This window comes from Mustela putorius, unplaced genomic scaffold (assembly GCF_011764305.1).
Source record: "Mustela putorius furo isolate JIRA1106 unplaced genomic scaffold, ASM1176430v1.1 tig00000127_pilon_pilon_pilon, whole genome shotgun sequence".
Taxonomy (NCBI): domain Eukaryota; kingdom Metazoa; phylum Chordata; class Mammalia; order Carnivora; family Mustelidae; genus Mustela; species Mustela putorius.
Window position 1 is genome coordinate 9,783,469 of NW_025421288.1, and position 15,356 is coordinate 9,798,824.

General features: G+C 55.5%; 1 protein-coding gene across 20 annotated transcripts in view; it reads right to left on the reverse strand.

The window, feature by feature from the left end:
* The window catches only part of NRXN2 (neurexin 2), a 105,709-nt gene that overhangs the window by 86,294 nt on the left and 4,059 nt on the right, over positions 1 to 15,356 (reverse strand). For 19 of the 20 annotated variants that reach the window (XM_045064450.1, XM_045064412.1, XM_045064456.1 and 16 more), the window contains exon 2: positions 9,181 to 10,166. In XM_045064450.1, coding sequence (XP_044920385.1) covers positions 9,181 to 9,913 — 733 coding nt within the window. In that variant the 5' untranslated portion in view covers positions 9,914 to 10,166. Of the gene's footprint in view, positions 1 to 9,180; positions 10,167 to 13,504; positions 13,576 to 15,356 lie in introns of those variants that run through there. The other variant, XM_045064423.1, reaches the window with a different exon arrangement.

Sequence of the window (15,356 nt, forward strand, 5' to 3'; positions counted from 1 at the left end):
TCGTTGGTCCCTTGCCTATCTCCAACTAGGCTCTCATGGCCCAGGGGCCAGATACACCTGATGAAATACTGCTGTGATCAACACACATACACACACACAGAGGCACATGTGCACCTGCACACACACTCGAAACTTTTCAGTGGCTCAAACCTCTCTTCTCTGTTCTCAACCTATGTCCCCACCTGTTTTCCGAGGAGTTTTACCTGGGCTTCTCACCCCTCAACATGCCCAAGATGGACCTCCTAACCCTTCCCTCTCCTCCTACCTGCTCTCCCTGGTCAATGTAAGCAACCAGAAATCCGCCTTGTTCTTTTTTTTTTTTTTTTTTTTTCATACCAATCACCAGGTCCTGTCAATTCCACCTTCTAAACCCCTAAAAACTAAACACAACTCCTAGAAATGTTTTTCTTTTTTTTTTTAAAGATTTTATTTATTTATTTGACAGAGAGAGATCACAAGTAGGCAGAGAGGCAGGCAGAGAGAGGAGGAAGCAGGCTCCCTGCCAAGCAGAGAGCCCGACGCGGGACTCGATCCCAGGACCCCGAGATCATGACCCGAGCCGAAGGCAGCGGCTCAACCCACTGAGCCACCCAGGCGCCCAGTAGAAATGTTTTTCATCCTTCCATCCCTCCCCCCACCATGGCCCCAAAGCCAGACCCTTCTCAGATCCTCTCCCCGGAACATTAATAAGCCTCTTCAATGATCTCCCCCCACACCAGTCTTTTCCCCTACAATTCTTAGTCCACACACCACTAAAGCGGTCCAACCAAGTCACAACCCTGCTTAAAACCCTTCAAGATTTCCCAGGACACTCCTCCAGGATGCAGTCTGATCTTCTCAAGCAAGTCCATTGGAAATTCGGCCATGCCTCCCTCCAACCTCCTTCCCTGGGACACTCCGGGTTCTAGCCACACCCAGAGGCTGTCCATTTCCCTACTGTCCCACATTTCTGTACGTACTGTTCCCTTGGCTTGAAAGACCCTTCCCTAGTCCCACTCTTCCCACCCTTAGCTCCCTGAGAAAGCCAGCTCTTGTTTTAAGACCAGGTCAGTATACCTCTGTGTTCCCAACTGGCCTCACAGGCAGAGCTAACCGCCCCTCCTCTGTGCCCGCTCTCAATATGTACATTGTATCATTATTTTACTTTATTGTATCTCCAAGGCGAATTGCGTTTCCATCTCTGCTTCCTGGCTGGACTGTGTGATATCCAAAAGCAAGGACAATGTCTCATTCATCTCTACCTCCAGCTGCTTGCACAGTTCCTGGCTCAGAAAAAGGCATGCTTATGTTTGTTGAATGAATAATCAAAAACACTTCTTACATACTGAGTACTTCAAGGGTGCCGGGCTCTTTCCATGCACTGTTCCCATCTCTCGCCACTACTGCCTTGTCAAGGGATGCTGCCATCACTCTCTCACAGAGACGGGGAAACTGAGCCTCCTAAAGCAGGAGAAACTTGACCCGTATCACACTGCCAGTGAGGGGACAGAGTCAAAATCTGAACCCGAATCTGTCTGGCTTTAAAACTTCCCCTGATCCACATTCTTGGCTGGAAGTCAAGACTTTTAGAAGCTGACCTGACTCTACAGTTCTGATCATATCTCCCCCAAAGTACAACCATCTTGGTCTCCTCACACGCACCCCAACACACCCAATCCCATCTCCTAGACCTCGCATTTAGGCTGTTTTCCAGGAGGGAAAGCCCTGCCCGTTCGTTCCTTTCCACCTCCACAAATCTCACTCAGTCCTCGTTCAAGATCTAGCCAAGTCCCGCCTCTTTCTTGCAGCCTTCTCTGACCACTAGGGTTGATGATCAGAGTCGCCTTTATGGATCATTTAGAACAGTGCCTAGGGGCGCCTGGGTGGCTCAGTGGGTTAAAGCCTCTGCCTTCGGCTCAGGTCGTGATCCCAGTGTCCTGGGATCGAGCCCCAGAGCCCCACACGGGGCTCTCTGCTCAGCGGGGAGCCTGCTTCCTCCTCTCTCTCTGCCTGCTTCTCTGCCTACTTGTGATCTCTGTCTGTCAAATAAATAAATAAAATCTTAAAAAAAAAAAAAAGAACAGTGCCTAGCCCATTGTAAAGGATTTCCATATAGCTCATTGTGTCCTTGTAACGACATCATAATCTCCATGTTACAGAGCAGGACATTGAAGAACAAAGTGATTAAGTAAATTATCCAAGCTGACACACACAGCAAGTAGAAAACTTGGATTAGACCTCGGGCCCCCCTTGCTCTTAACCACTCCACCATTTGAGTCAAGTTTCCTTGTGAGTATCTGTCTTATCTCTGGGTTCTCACACCAGCCACTCCCTGAACCACTCTCTTGAGCCCGGAGCCATCTCTCTCGCAGCAGAAACTGTCAGGCCCACAGGCATGGGATATTAACAGCTGACACAGTGGTTCCACATACGTGACCTCATTTACTCAACTTTCACACACAGAAGTCTTATCTGCCCCACCAGTGGGCGGAGCGGGTATTGTCTTGCCTAACATGAACTCGGGATTCCAACAGACTAGACTCATTATCAAGGACAGTAAGAAAGACCAGAACAAAAGAAAAGAAAAAGTTCTGAGCGGCCACAATGAACATCATTGATGGTGATACATTAAAAACTATTATATAGGGGTGCCTGGGTGGCTCAGTGGGTTAAAGCCTCTGCCTTCAGCTCAGGTCATGATCCCAGAGTCCTGGGATAGAGCCCTGCATCGGGCTCTCTGCTCAGCAGGGAGCCTGATTCCCTTCCTCTCTCTCTGCCTGCCTCTCTGCCTACTTGTGATATCTATCTGTCAAATAAATAAATAAACTCTTAAAAAAAAAAAAAACCTATTATATCCTCTTAGGAGAACCCCTCAGACCTTACCCAGAACCCACTTACCGGTGGTGACCCACAACCCCAACACACTTGGGAATGCTGATTTCCAAGTTCACGAATGCGAGGAGATGTAGGCTGCCGCATGACAACCCTTCCTAAGAACGGAGGTGGAAAAACTCGGGAAAAGCTAATCTAAGAACTATCCAAATACAGCAGTCAGGCATCATTTCAGGCAGGGACAAACCTCAGTGAAGGAACCACAGTATGACAGTCCAACACCTAAGGGGAATCACGACATCCTGAGTCATCCGGAAAAGGTTAAATCACTTTCCAAATATTGTGCTCGGGGAGGCAGAGAGGTGTGCGACATATCTCGGGAAGATTTCCGTCTGAAATGCTTTCAGTGTTGGTGAGTTGTGGATTTTAATGGGATAATGCTCCACTTTCCAGGGTGAGTTTCTCCCCCAGGGCCCCGGAAGACTGAGATTTTACTGATCGATTTCCACTGCCCTCTCTCGGCGCTGGGACAGCTGCTGGCACACACGGCAACACCCAAGGCACAGCAAACGCTCACTCGCTGTGAGGCCCCAGGCTCTCCCCCGCTTGACTGTGTGATCTGGTCTCTTTTTGTTCTAAATGCCCCTTCATAATGTCTGCAGCCACTCCTCTCCACCTGTGGGCTCCTATGAAGTCTCCTCACCTTCTCCTTGGCCACCTCCTCTGATTCCAGAACTACAAACATTCTCTCTCTCCACGCACGCCCCCGTGGCACCCAGGTCTCCATCCACAGCCCCGCCTTCAATGCAAAGCTCTGGTCTCACCTTTCCAACAGCCTGGGTGTCTCTGTCTAAGAACACCAAGGGACACCGCAGTTCAACACGTGCACGATCCGGGGGCCCAAGGCTGCTCCTCTCCCACGGCCTCCCCTTTTGCCTTCACCCCTCCGCTGCCACGGCCTGGCTCGCCGCCACCACCGTCCTTCCAAGCAAACCTGAAACCACATCCCCTCTGAGTCCCAGAGCTTCCATCCCAGCAACAGCTCCCAAGCACCTGCTCCTCCTGCTGTCCCAAAGGCCACCACCCTTCCTCGCCACTCCCCAAGCCCAGCAAGATGTGGGGGCCCCAAACCTCTCTCCTGAACTGTCTCCCAACTGACTTCTCCACTGCATAACTCTGCCACCCATAATCCTTCTACAGGAGACTCCCAGCTTCTGATATATAGCTTTTATTCATATATCTGCTCAAAACTGTGGACCCTTGGGGCGCCTGGGTGGCTCAGTGGGTTAAGCTTCTGCCTTCGGCTCAGGTCATGATCCCAGGGTCCTGCGACTGAGCCCCTCATCGGACTCTCTGCTCAGCGGGGAGCCTGCTTTCTCCTCCTCTCTCTCTGCCTGCCTCTCTGCCTACTTACAATCTCTGTCTGTCAAATAAATAAATAAAATATTTTTTTTAAAAACTGTGGCGGCTTAGTGGCTACATTTGCCCCTACTTGGGACACAGCATCCAACAAATGTTGGTTGAATGATTTAAGTCAAAACTCCAAGACCTGGCTTCGGCCTGCTGCTCCTGTGTTAGATTGCTCTTGTTTCCTTATATTCTTGGAGCCCCCTCTATGGACGGGCCGTACATGTCCCTCCCTCCCATGCCTTGGCTCCTACCAGTGCCTGTGCATGAAGTGGCGCCCTCAAACCAAGCTTACTCATCCACGGTCAAGGTCAATCCTCAAAAGCATGCCTTTTATTACCAATCCCCGTCAACTTGTAAAGCTATCCACCTTCCTTGCAACACCGGTAGCACCCTGCTGGTAATAGTAACTACCAACTATTCACCACTTTTCATGTATCAGACATTCATTTAGTTCCCACGACAGACCTGCGAGACAAGCCTGCTTATCTCCATTTACAGGTAAGGAAAAATGCGTTTGAAGGTTAGGCACTCACCTGATGGCTTGGGCCTGGTGAGGGCAGAAGGTCAGGTTGAAATGCAGACCTGACACTCAGGAGTCTGTGTTTTGACCACTGAGCTGCACCGTCTTACTGCATCTCTTTGGGCGTATACCACGCTATTTTTTTTTTTTGAAGATTTTATTTATTTATTTGTCAGGGACAGGGGAAGCAAGCACAAGCAGGGGAAACATTGGGCAGAAGGAGAAGCAGGCTCCCCGTTGAACAAGGAGCCCAACGTGGGGCCCCATCCCAGGACCCTGGAACCGTGACCGAGGCTGAAGGCAGACACTTAACCAACTGAGCAGCCCAGGCATCCCGATACCACACGATTTTGTGCCTTGCTCTTCTGCTGGTGTTTATTGAGCACTTTCTATGTGCCAGACACTATTCTAAGCACTTGACATGAATTAGCTGATTTAGCTCCCATAACTCTGTAAGGTGGACACTATTATTGCCTCCATTTTCCAGAAAAGAAAACCAGGGCAGAGAGAGCTAAAGTCCAAGGTCACTGACCCAGGCAAGGCTACATAATCCATGCTCTTTCCCACGCACTGGACTGCTTTTTTATCGGCTTCCCCGAGTAAACAGTCACCACCCAGAGCAGCATCTTATTCATTTCTTTTTTTTTTTTTTCATCTTATTCATTTCTGACCCTCCCCCTTAGCCCTCAACACGAGGCCTCACACAAAGGAGGCCTTGATAACTACTTACTGAATTCAGTCAGCAACCACCATAAGAGAGACACACATAAATAAATGGGCATCTACCTCTCTGTCTCCTGGCTTCATTCTTCTCTCCCAGGCTACGTGTACCCCTGCCACTCCGTCCCACACACCTGTGCCCCGATTCCACTTGAGGGTGGTGGGGACAGGCGGAGATCCCACGCAAATCCCTGCCCGGTGCCCCGTGGACTTCAGCCTGGCTTTGACAGATTATCAGCACTGGGTCCACACGCTCAGTCGCTCAGTCGCTCCAACTTGGCTCTCTCTTCAATTACCTGTGGCCAGACAACTCTCCCTGCCCCCCCCCCGCCCCAGAGAAAAAAGAAGCACATTTCCTAACAGGGAGGTTCTCAGTCAATGGGTAGGCCCAGACCCAGGAAGGCCTGGGTTGGGGGGGTGATTCCAGAGCACCCACAAATCCATATGCACACCAGATGCTGAAGGCAGATTGATATGTCTTGCCTGTAAGGCTTAAAAACTTTTTTCTAATGTATATTTGATTAACCACAATGGCAAATATAACATCGAAGTCATCTAAAAGCTTTCCTGAATTCATAGTAGCTTTGAGTCGTCCCTTTTCACAACGGACAGATATAAAAATAACTCCTATTTGGAAAGGGTATTATGAATTACTGACATTTTTAAATGCCCACAATCTCAAACAAGCTGAGCCTCCCTCAAAGAAGATAATCACCAAATGACGGTAACTTCAGAGGGAGATGTGGGGACTCTGGGTCTCTCAGCTCTGTCTCAGGGATGAGCAGTCAGGCCTGTTCCCCTTAAAGTCTTTCTCCTCAACCCCCAAGCCCAAGGGTGGGAGTATGCATTCCTCCCCTCCTTGGCTGGATGGGAATGTACCAGAAGTGTAGCGAGCACAAGATATTACAAAAGCTGCCCAGCAAATAGGAACAAATATAAGGAGAGGGAATGAGGTCATGGGGTGGGGAGAGGGATGCAAATCAGCAGGGCCGTCACTGTGTCTGTCACCTCCGGACACCGTCAGTGTTCACCACCCCGCGCCCACCCACAGCACATATCTGAAAAATACGCATTTTCAGATACCCATTCAGCCTCACCCAAGCCTTTATTTTCCCCAATACTTATTAATATCTCTTAATTCATCCTGCAAATTTTTTATTAAACACCCACTAAGTGCCTGGTACTATAATTAGGTACAAGGAATAGGGAGAGGCATATCCCCGCCCCTTTATCACAGACAACGCGCCGCCCCTCCCTCAAGAGCTCCCAACACACACACACACATACACATACACACACACACACGCATATGCCCAGAGACAATGCTGCCCTGACCAGCTATCTGACACCCACCTAATGCCCCCTTTCCCTCTTCTTCATGATTCTCATACACACACACACACATACACACACACACACACACACACACACATACATAATGGGTCAAATAGGCAGCTGTCTCTCCCAGCTCCAACACAGTTAACACAAACATTCCTCTCATTCACACCCAACACACACATATGATACACACACTGTCCCTCCCACACACAGGTACTCCAACACACCTCAGACACACAACCGCACAACCTGTATTCAGAAGCACAAACCTTATTTGGCTCACTGGGAGCCTCTGGCCAGTAAATCCTTTTGGGGACTGGACACGAGGTTCTGACTGACCAATGTGCCTCTGGCTGTATCTTTCAAACACTCAGGCCTGATTCTGCCAGTGAGCCCAAGGATCGGCTACTACAACCTCTCCATAGCTCGAATTCCCTTTCCGTCAAGTTAGATGGGTGGTTCATCCAGGGGTTTTTTTTTTAAGATTTTATTTATTTATTTGACAGAAAGAGATCACAAGTAGACAGAGAGGCAGGCAGAGAGAGACAGGGAAGCAGGCTCCCTGCTGAGCCGAGAGCCGGATGCAAGGCTCGATCCCAGGACCCTGGGATCATGACCTGAGCCAAAGGCAGAGGCTTAACCCACTGAGCCACCCAGGTGCCCCTTAATTCTGTTTTCTTAGAAAGACTTGGAGGGGAAAGGTCATGGAGATCAGAGAATCAAATTCAAAGTCATGGAAAGAAAGATTTCTTATGGAGTTCCAGGCTCTTACTGAGGTCTCCCATTAAGATACATGCAGGCGGGTATTCTTTTGTGTACTGGTTACTCTCCTGGGCCCTGCAGCTCCTGTCTGTAAACCCCACTCTAGACAAGCAGACCATTCACACGTAATACACACTGCCAGACTCCCAGCCTCTGTGTGCAGCCGAACACACACAGACACACATTTTCACAGTTTAGAGAGCACCTGCATTCCTTGGAGAAAAGGCGAGAAGGTGTCAGGTTAACTTAATACACACAGTTCCTGAAGATACAGTCCACCGCCTTATGCAAATAACCCCACAAAAGCAATCCAAACAGTTTCCTTAAGGATTCCTCTACCACAACCATGGATACACAGTCAAAATATAGCGCATCCCAAACCCAGGGCCACACGGCAGCCTCGGCTCCTCCCATGGCTGCGCACATGCTGACAGCCAGGAGGACACCCATCCCCAAAACAGTCCCACGGCCGCACTAGTTTGAGGGCACACACACACACACACACACACTGAGGGCACACACACACACACACACACACACTCCCCAAAAGTCTCCACCTCTCTGGGGAGGGGGCAGACAGACACACACACACAGTGGCTAGGTGGCCAACAGCTTCTAGGGGTCTGGGGCAGAGGAAAGCATGCCTGCTGCCACAGACCAGGGTCAAAGGAGATGCCCATCCTAGTCCCCAAACTGATGGGGAGCGCCTCCTCCAGCGCCCCGCCAGACCAAGGTACAACAGGTGCCTTCAAGTCCCTCCTTCCGTCCCCCTGAACCACAGCCCTCAGGGACCAGGACCGGCGCCACCCCCACGACCTGTCCCATCTCACTCAGCGCCTCCCCTCGAAGCTGGGGAGCTGGTGGAAGCTCTCCCTCCCTGAAATCTCCCTTTCCAGGCACAACCTGGCCATCCCCACTGTCCCTCACCTGCCCTCGCTGCGTGCCCTCTTCCCCATGCCCAGGTCCTCTTTGTCCCGTCCAGCCCCGGCCTCACCAGCCATACTTCCCAGGCTTCACTCTCAAATTCTCCGATGGCCCGGCAGACAGCACCTGCCAGCACCTGCTCCACGGGCCTGGCCCCACAACGCCTCACCTCCATAGGCCCCGCCCATACCGGCCCCACCCGCAGCCCTTCCCATTCCACCCGCCCCCCACCACGGACAGACCCCTCACCGTCCCAACCTGCACAAGACCTGCACAATGCCTAGCCTTCCAGGCTGCACCCACAGTAGATCTCACAGCCGCATAGTCCCCGCCCACAAAAGCCCGCCGGCACCCATCCTGTCCGCACACCCCCTCACACACCCGACCCACAGACCCTCAAGCCCTCGGACCCTCGGGCTCCGGCCAGCCCCTTACAGGACCTCTTACAGATGGTACAGTACTACCCAGAGGCCACGTCAACACAGGTCACTGGCTAGCCACACGCCCCCTCTCCTCAGGACGGGCATCCTCACCCACCCCTCGCAAGGACACGCCTCGCGACCCCGCGGGCTGGCACGCTATCACACGTCCTTGGCCGCCGGCAACCCCCAAGGCCATGAGTGACCCTGGGACCCAGCGCGGGCAAGCCCTGACTCCAGAGCCCAGGCGCCCAGCAGTGGCTCCCCCGGGCTCACCTTCGCTGCAGAACTTGCCGCCGAAGCCTGTGTGGCTGCAGTCGCAGCCCACCTCGCCAGGGGCCAGCACCGTGCAGAGGCCGCCGTTGGCACAGGGGTTGCGCGCGGGCGCACACAGTGGGTCGGCGGCGGCGCCGCGCAGGCCCTGGCTGCCCAGGAGCGCGGGGGGCCTCTCGCCCAGCTTCAAGTTGGCCAGGAGGCCGCGGAAGGGCGGCTCGTACTTGACGGTGCTGAGCGTGAGCGCCGAGAGGCGCACGTCGGGCGGGATGCCGCCCACGAACAGGTCGCTGGCCACCTGCATCTCACGCCTCTTGGAGCGCACCTCGGCCGCGCGGGCCTCGCCGTCCACCGCCAGCGCCGTGCGGCGCGCATCGCGGGTCAGCAGCACCATGTGCCAGCGGTCGTCGGCCACCGGAGTGTCCAGCTGCAGCGTGGCCGGCTCGGCGCACGAGAGCGTGAAGCGTAGCCGCAGGCGCCCGTCCACCAGCAGCAGCTCCAGGAAGTCGCAGTCACCACCGTCGTCCAGGTAGAGCAGCAGCGCGCGCGTGGCGTTGGTGCGCAGGCTGAAGCTGAGCTCGCCGCTGCTCGCCGCGCCGGCCCAGCGCGCGTAGCGAGCCCACTGCCCGGGGCCGCCGCCGAACTCCAGGCCGCCGGCGCCCGCAGCCAGCACCAACAGCAGCAGCAGCAGCAGCAACCGCGGCGACCGCGGCCGCCACCGGCTCTCGGCCGCCATGCCTCCGGCGGCCCCGGCCCCGCCCGGCCCCCGGCCCCGCTCAGGCTTCAGAGCCGCGGGCGCATGGGGCGGGGAGGGGGCCGGGCGCCCCCCGCACCGAGCGGGGCTCCCTCTCTGGCTCACAGTGCCATGGGCCCGGCCGTGGGGAGAGGCGCAGAGGCCCAGGTACTGGCTTCCCCGGGCGGCGGTGGCGGCGGCGGCGGCGGCGCCCCTCCCCCGCTGCGGGCTCCAACGAAGGATGGGGGAGGGATGCCTGCGGGGGAAACAGAGAGGAAAGGGTTAATGAGGGGTTCGGAGGAGGGGAGAGGGTTAAGGAGGGGATCAGCAGTGCTGACTCCCCCATCACACCAGCAAGCACTCAATTGTTTCCCTTTAGGACTCGAGGAGCCGGCCCTACCCGGAGAGGGCCCCAGAGCAAGAGACACCGCCACCGAAGACCGTAGGACTGGGGGCCCAGCCCTTGCAGAGTTATGGCGCTCATTAAGGTAATTATTAATTTGAGATGTGGGCGGGTGGGTAGTAGCATCTTAAAGTCCGGTAGGAGCCCAAGTCGGACGCCTTCACCCTCGCCTCCCGTCAGGACCAGGGCCAGTTCCTGTGGGTGAGGCCTGGAGACGCTCCACCAGGTGGCGACCACTCCCCCGCCACTCCCCCGCCCCGCCCCCGCCCCTTTCTCTCTGAACCACCCAAGGCCTTGGTGACGCTCCCACCACCAACCATCCAGTCGGGGGCTCTCTCATCAGCTCCTGATGCTGGATAATGAAGTTGCTAAATAATTCATTGGGATTAATTAAATGGCAATTCGTCAATGGGATTATTGGGTAACCTGGATGAGAAGGGGGCCAGGGAGAGAAGCCAACTAGGACCCAGGCACCCAGGCCCCAAACCCTCTCCATCCATGCAAAGACACATGTCTCCAAATGCCCCCAAACAACACTCACCTCTTCCTGGGCCCCAACCCCGCTGCTCACCCGCCCAGATCCTTCCAAAACCTAAACGTCTATCGCACTCCACCTCCAGTTCCCAGTCCTCAGCCTCAGGCGCGGCCAGGTACCTGGGTTCTCTTCACCCCATTCAGGGCTGGGGGAGCCACCAGGAGGCAGGCAGCCTTATTTACATAAAATTGCCTTTCTGAAATGATTACCCTTGTAACGGGCTGTCAGAGAGCAATTTATACCCCACACCGGGGAGGGGAATTTGCATCTCGTTAAACTCCCGAGTCGTAATTATTTATATCCAACAACCCTCCTGAATATTGCATTGATTTTATTTTGGGGAGGGAGGAAGGGAAGGAGATGGGGAGAAGCCTGGGAGTGCAGCAGGGAAGGGCCAAAGTTTAGGAAGAGACAGGGAAAAACTGAAGTTTGAGGGGTGGAAATCACAGGAAGAGTGACAGAGACAGAAGAGTAATGGAGGAGAAAGGAGGCCTGATGGGGAGAAGGGGAAAGAGACCGTAGAGAAAATTAATCCTAACAGCATTTGTCAAGGCCCTGCATATTGAGCCTTTTTACAAATAGCATTTTACTAATCACTCTCAGAAGCCCTGCTATTCCCACTAACCACTGGGGAAGCCCTCATAGAAAGACTAGAGACTAGCCCAAGGTCACACAGCTCGGTCAGCAGAGAACTGGGACTTAGATCCTCATGTGTCAGACTCCAGTCTCCCCACGAAGGACACAAAGTGTGGGGCAGCCTCGGGTGTAGCTCAGGGCAGCGGGAACCCGAACAAGAGAAGAGGGGTGAGGCAGAAGTTCGGGTGGGTGCAGTTCCCTTCTCCATGGGAGAAAGCTGGGGTATGAAGGGAGACAGAGAAAGCTAGGAGACCCCTAAAAAAACAATAGCAGAGGAGTGAGGAGTGAGTCACGGGAGGGCAGGGATGGTTGGAGTGACATGTTTGCCAAAGGAAGAAGGGGCACAGAAAGCCTAGGAGAACAGCGGGAGAGTCTGGGGAGCCATCCCCAAGAGACCCTCAAACCCCCCTTCTCAGGTCCTTCCTTCTGGCTTCTTCTGACTGCTGCCCACCCCCCCATCACCACCACTCCCCAGCCAGACCCACCGGCATCAGTGGGGACTCAAGTGTCCTGCTTCACGGCCCCCGCCAAAGGGCTGCTCCTTCCCAAGCAGGGGACAGAGCAGGCAGACAGCCCCCTCTCCCTGCGAACACTGTCCGGGTTATATATAGCTTTGTCACTGCCTCTCCTCATTGGGTAATGGAGATAATTAACATGCGCGGGCTAATTAGCCAATCAAATTAAATACAGCACCTGCTCCCAGGCTGATTGACGCCCTTACCCCCTCCATACACATGCACCCCCACCCTGGCCCAGGGCAGGGGAAGGGGACCCTCGGGCTTGGGGGAAGGGAGAAGCCAAACCCCCTCTTCTCCAGAGGGGGCAGGGAGACCCCCAGCGGAGGCACAGGCCAGAAGACCAGAAAAGTGACTGGTCCTTCCTCTCTCCCTCCCCGTGCAGGGGTCTCAGTCTCTGACTGGCCCAGCCTCTCTCTGCCTCTCTCCCAACCCCCACCACCACCCCCACCTCCGGACACATTTTGGGGAGGGAATTAATTAGCTATCGATTTCCACTAGCAGAGGGAATGGGATTTCGTGCTGCTGTCCACTCGCCCCTCAGCTCAGGAGAGGGAGGGAATTAGCTCCCCTGCCCCACCCCGAAACCCAGTCCCCCTGTCATACTCACATCCCCCACCCTCCAGGGAGCTGGCAGAGGGCTTCTTACTGAAAATGCCTCCGGGGCCGGGTCTCCCTTGTTCGGGAGGCCGGCAGAGCACTGATCCAGTGGAGGTTGGTGAGGAGGCCCCCAGAGGCTGGGCGGTAGACACCTGGGTCCTAGGAGCCAGAAGGAATGTCCCTGGAGGCCAGTGGGGGTAAGGGGAGGTAAAACGCATGAGAGTTCGGGAGGGGATGACTCCACGGGGCGCGTTTGTGCCAGGCTGTGGAGGGAGAGTGTGAGTAGGGAGCGGGCACTGTGCTGAGAGGCAGCTGTGGGGGCAGAGAGTGGGCCTCGGCGGTGTCTCCAGGGAGGGGTGAGGGCAGGGTCTGGGAACCAGGGCCCCTCAAGACTCATTACTCATTCTCCCCACAGCCCACAGCTCCACAGCCCAGGCCAGGCTGGCTCAGTGCCGGGCACAGGGGCTGCCGGCCTGGCCAGGAGGAAGCCCCAGTCCTCCCCGGGTCCTCTCTGCAGGGACCCAGAAACCTTTGGGGCAGCTGCAGGCTCGGGAGACAGAGATGACCCCAGAAGGAGGATATGCTAAGCGGACACTTGGGTCCCTTCCACCCCACCCCACCCCACAGTTCCCTGGGAAACCTGCCACGCCCTCCCTCCCCTCCCCGGGATGAAGCTTCTGCTGACCCAGCCTCCAACCCCCCCTTCCGCCCAGGATGCAGGGGTTTCCTGCAAACCTAGGACCCACTAACCTTCCTCTACTCTTGGCACACGGCTCTCTGGCCTCAGATCTCCTTGCACAACTACATCAAGTAAATGGTTCCCCTGGAGTTGTACAGAGCAACGGCCCCTCCCCCACTGGGACCCCCCTGCCCCCACCATCCAGGCCCTGCTCCCCAAGACCTACTTTTCTTCTCCAATGCCCACTGTCAGTGCAGGGACAGAGGCCAGAGCAGCCTCGGGATATCCTGTCGGCTGACTGACGTCAGCGCAGTGCACACTGCCAGCCACGGCTGGCCCCCGGCCACTGTTCCTTTGGGGACCTGACCTCTCCCATGTTCCCTGGGACTCTGCACCCAGTCAGCCTCCTAGCGCCTCCTACCCACAGATGGCCCCTGGAGCCTGGAGCCGGTGGGGAGGGGAGGCGCGCGGGGGCCGGGGGTGTGGGGTGACTAGGCTCCTCTGAGAGGCCTACTCTCTCACCCACTGAGCCCGCTCCCACAGACTCTTTCTAGGCCTTTCTAGGCTGACAGCCGCCTTCTCATCTCCCACGGCCAGGCCAGTGTCACGTGGGCTGTAACTTCTGGGCTCTCTAGTTGCGTCCAGCGCCTGGCTGGAAACCACACACACTGTCTCATCTCACCCTGTTTCGGCAGTTTGATGGGCCACCCCATCACCCCAGGCTTCCAGAGCATAGCAAGATAAATCCATTCGCGCAAGCGTGAGTGCAGGTAAGGGGTGGGCAGTTTCCAATGCCTATGGCCTTCCTGCCACCTGGTCCGCTCCACAGGCCACAGGGAAGAAAGTGTTGAGCTCGGAGTCCCCCTTTCTCTCACGGGGACTTCACAGGGGCCACTGCCCTCTTCAGACAACCCAGACTGAGCCTGCCCCCGGGAATGAGAACCACAGAACTCAGAGTTCCTGGAGTTCAACCCTCTTGCTTCTCTGAGGTGGAAACTGAGTCCCAGAGAGGGGCAATGACTGACCCGGGGCCACCCAGCTGAGCGAGACTAAAACGAAGGCCCCTGGCCTTCCATTCTAGATGCTTCCCACTGTACCCACTGTTCCAGACCTGGGCCTTCAGCCTGACCAAAAGCCTCAGCTCCCTCCCTGCCCCCCACCTCCCCATGACCATCAGGGCAACCTGAGCGAATAGAGGCAAATTCCAGGAAGACAGAGAGTCTGTGCCCACTCTGGCAGAGCCCCTGGCCAGGGGCCTTCTCCCCACACCCACCCACCCCATCTCAGGCCACCTCGATAGCACACGCGCGCGTGCGCACGCACACACACCTCCAGCCATGGGAATGCCAGCCTCCCTCTGGCTCTCTGCGCCTCACGCCAGCTCCTCTCATGCCAGCTGGGAGTGTGACAGCAGGGGCCTCCCCCAGGCGCCAGGGAGGAAAAGCTGGGTTTGCACACATTCTGGTGGCCCCAGAAGGCAGCCCGTGGACAGGTGGGAGAAGTGCGTGTTAGGGGGAGGGAGATTTTGGCTCGAGCTAAAGAGAGGCTTGCTGGCAATTTAGAACCTCCAACAGTGGAGTAGGCTGCCTCCGGGGGGGTGGTGGTGAGTTCCCTTTCTGTGGAGGTGTGTGCTCTGAGCAGAATGACTACTGCTCAGAGCGGCTCAGGAGGGGGCCCTTGGATCCTATGGGAGGGGCCATCACACTACTTGAGCCCTAAGGTCCCTTTCAGTCCCAATGTGTTTTTTGGAGGATCCCTTCTCCTCCTTAAAACCACAGGCAGGCTTGGTGGGCCACAAACAGTTCTGATCTTCCTCCTCCGCTCCTTCCTTCTAGCCCTGATGACTTTTTTGGGGAGACTTAGAGTGTGTTGGCATCTGGCCTCACCTTAGCAACCTGCAGGAACAAAGCAGTGATCAGAGGCACTCACCCCAGAGCCTGGGTTCAAATACCAGCCCTACCCGTTTCTGGCTGTGTGACTTGGGGCAAATTACTTAGCCCCTCTGGGCCTGTTTCCTTACATGTAAAATAACGGTAAGACTGGTGTTGTCCAAATTAAGAGTTAATATATGTAAAGCA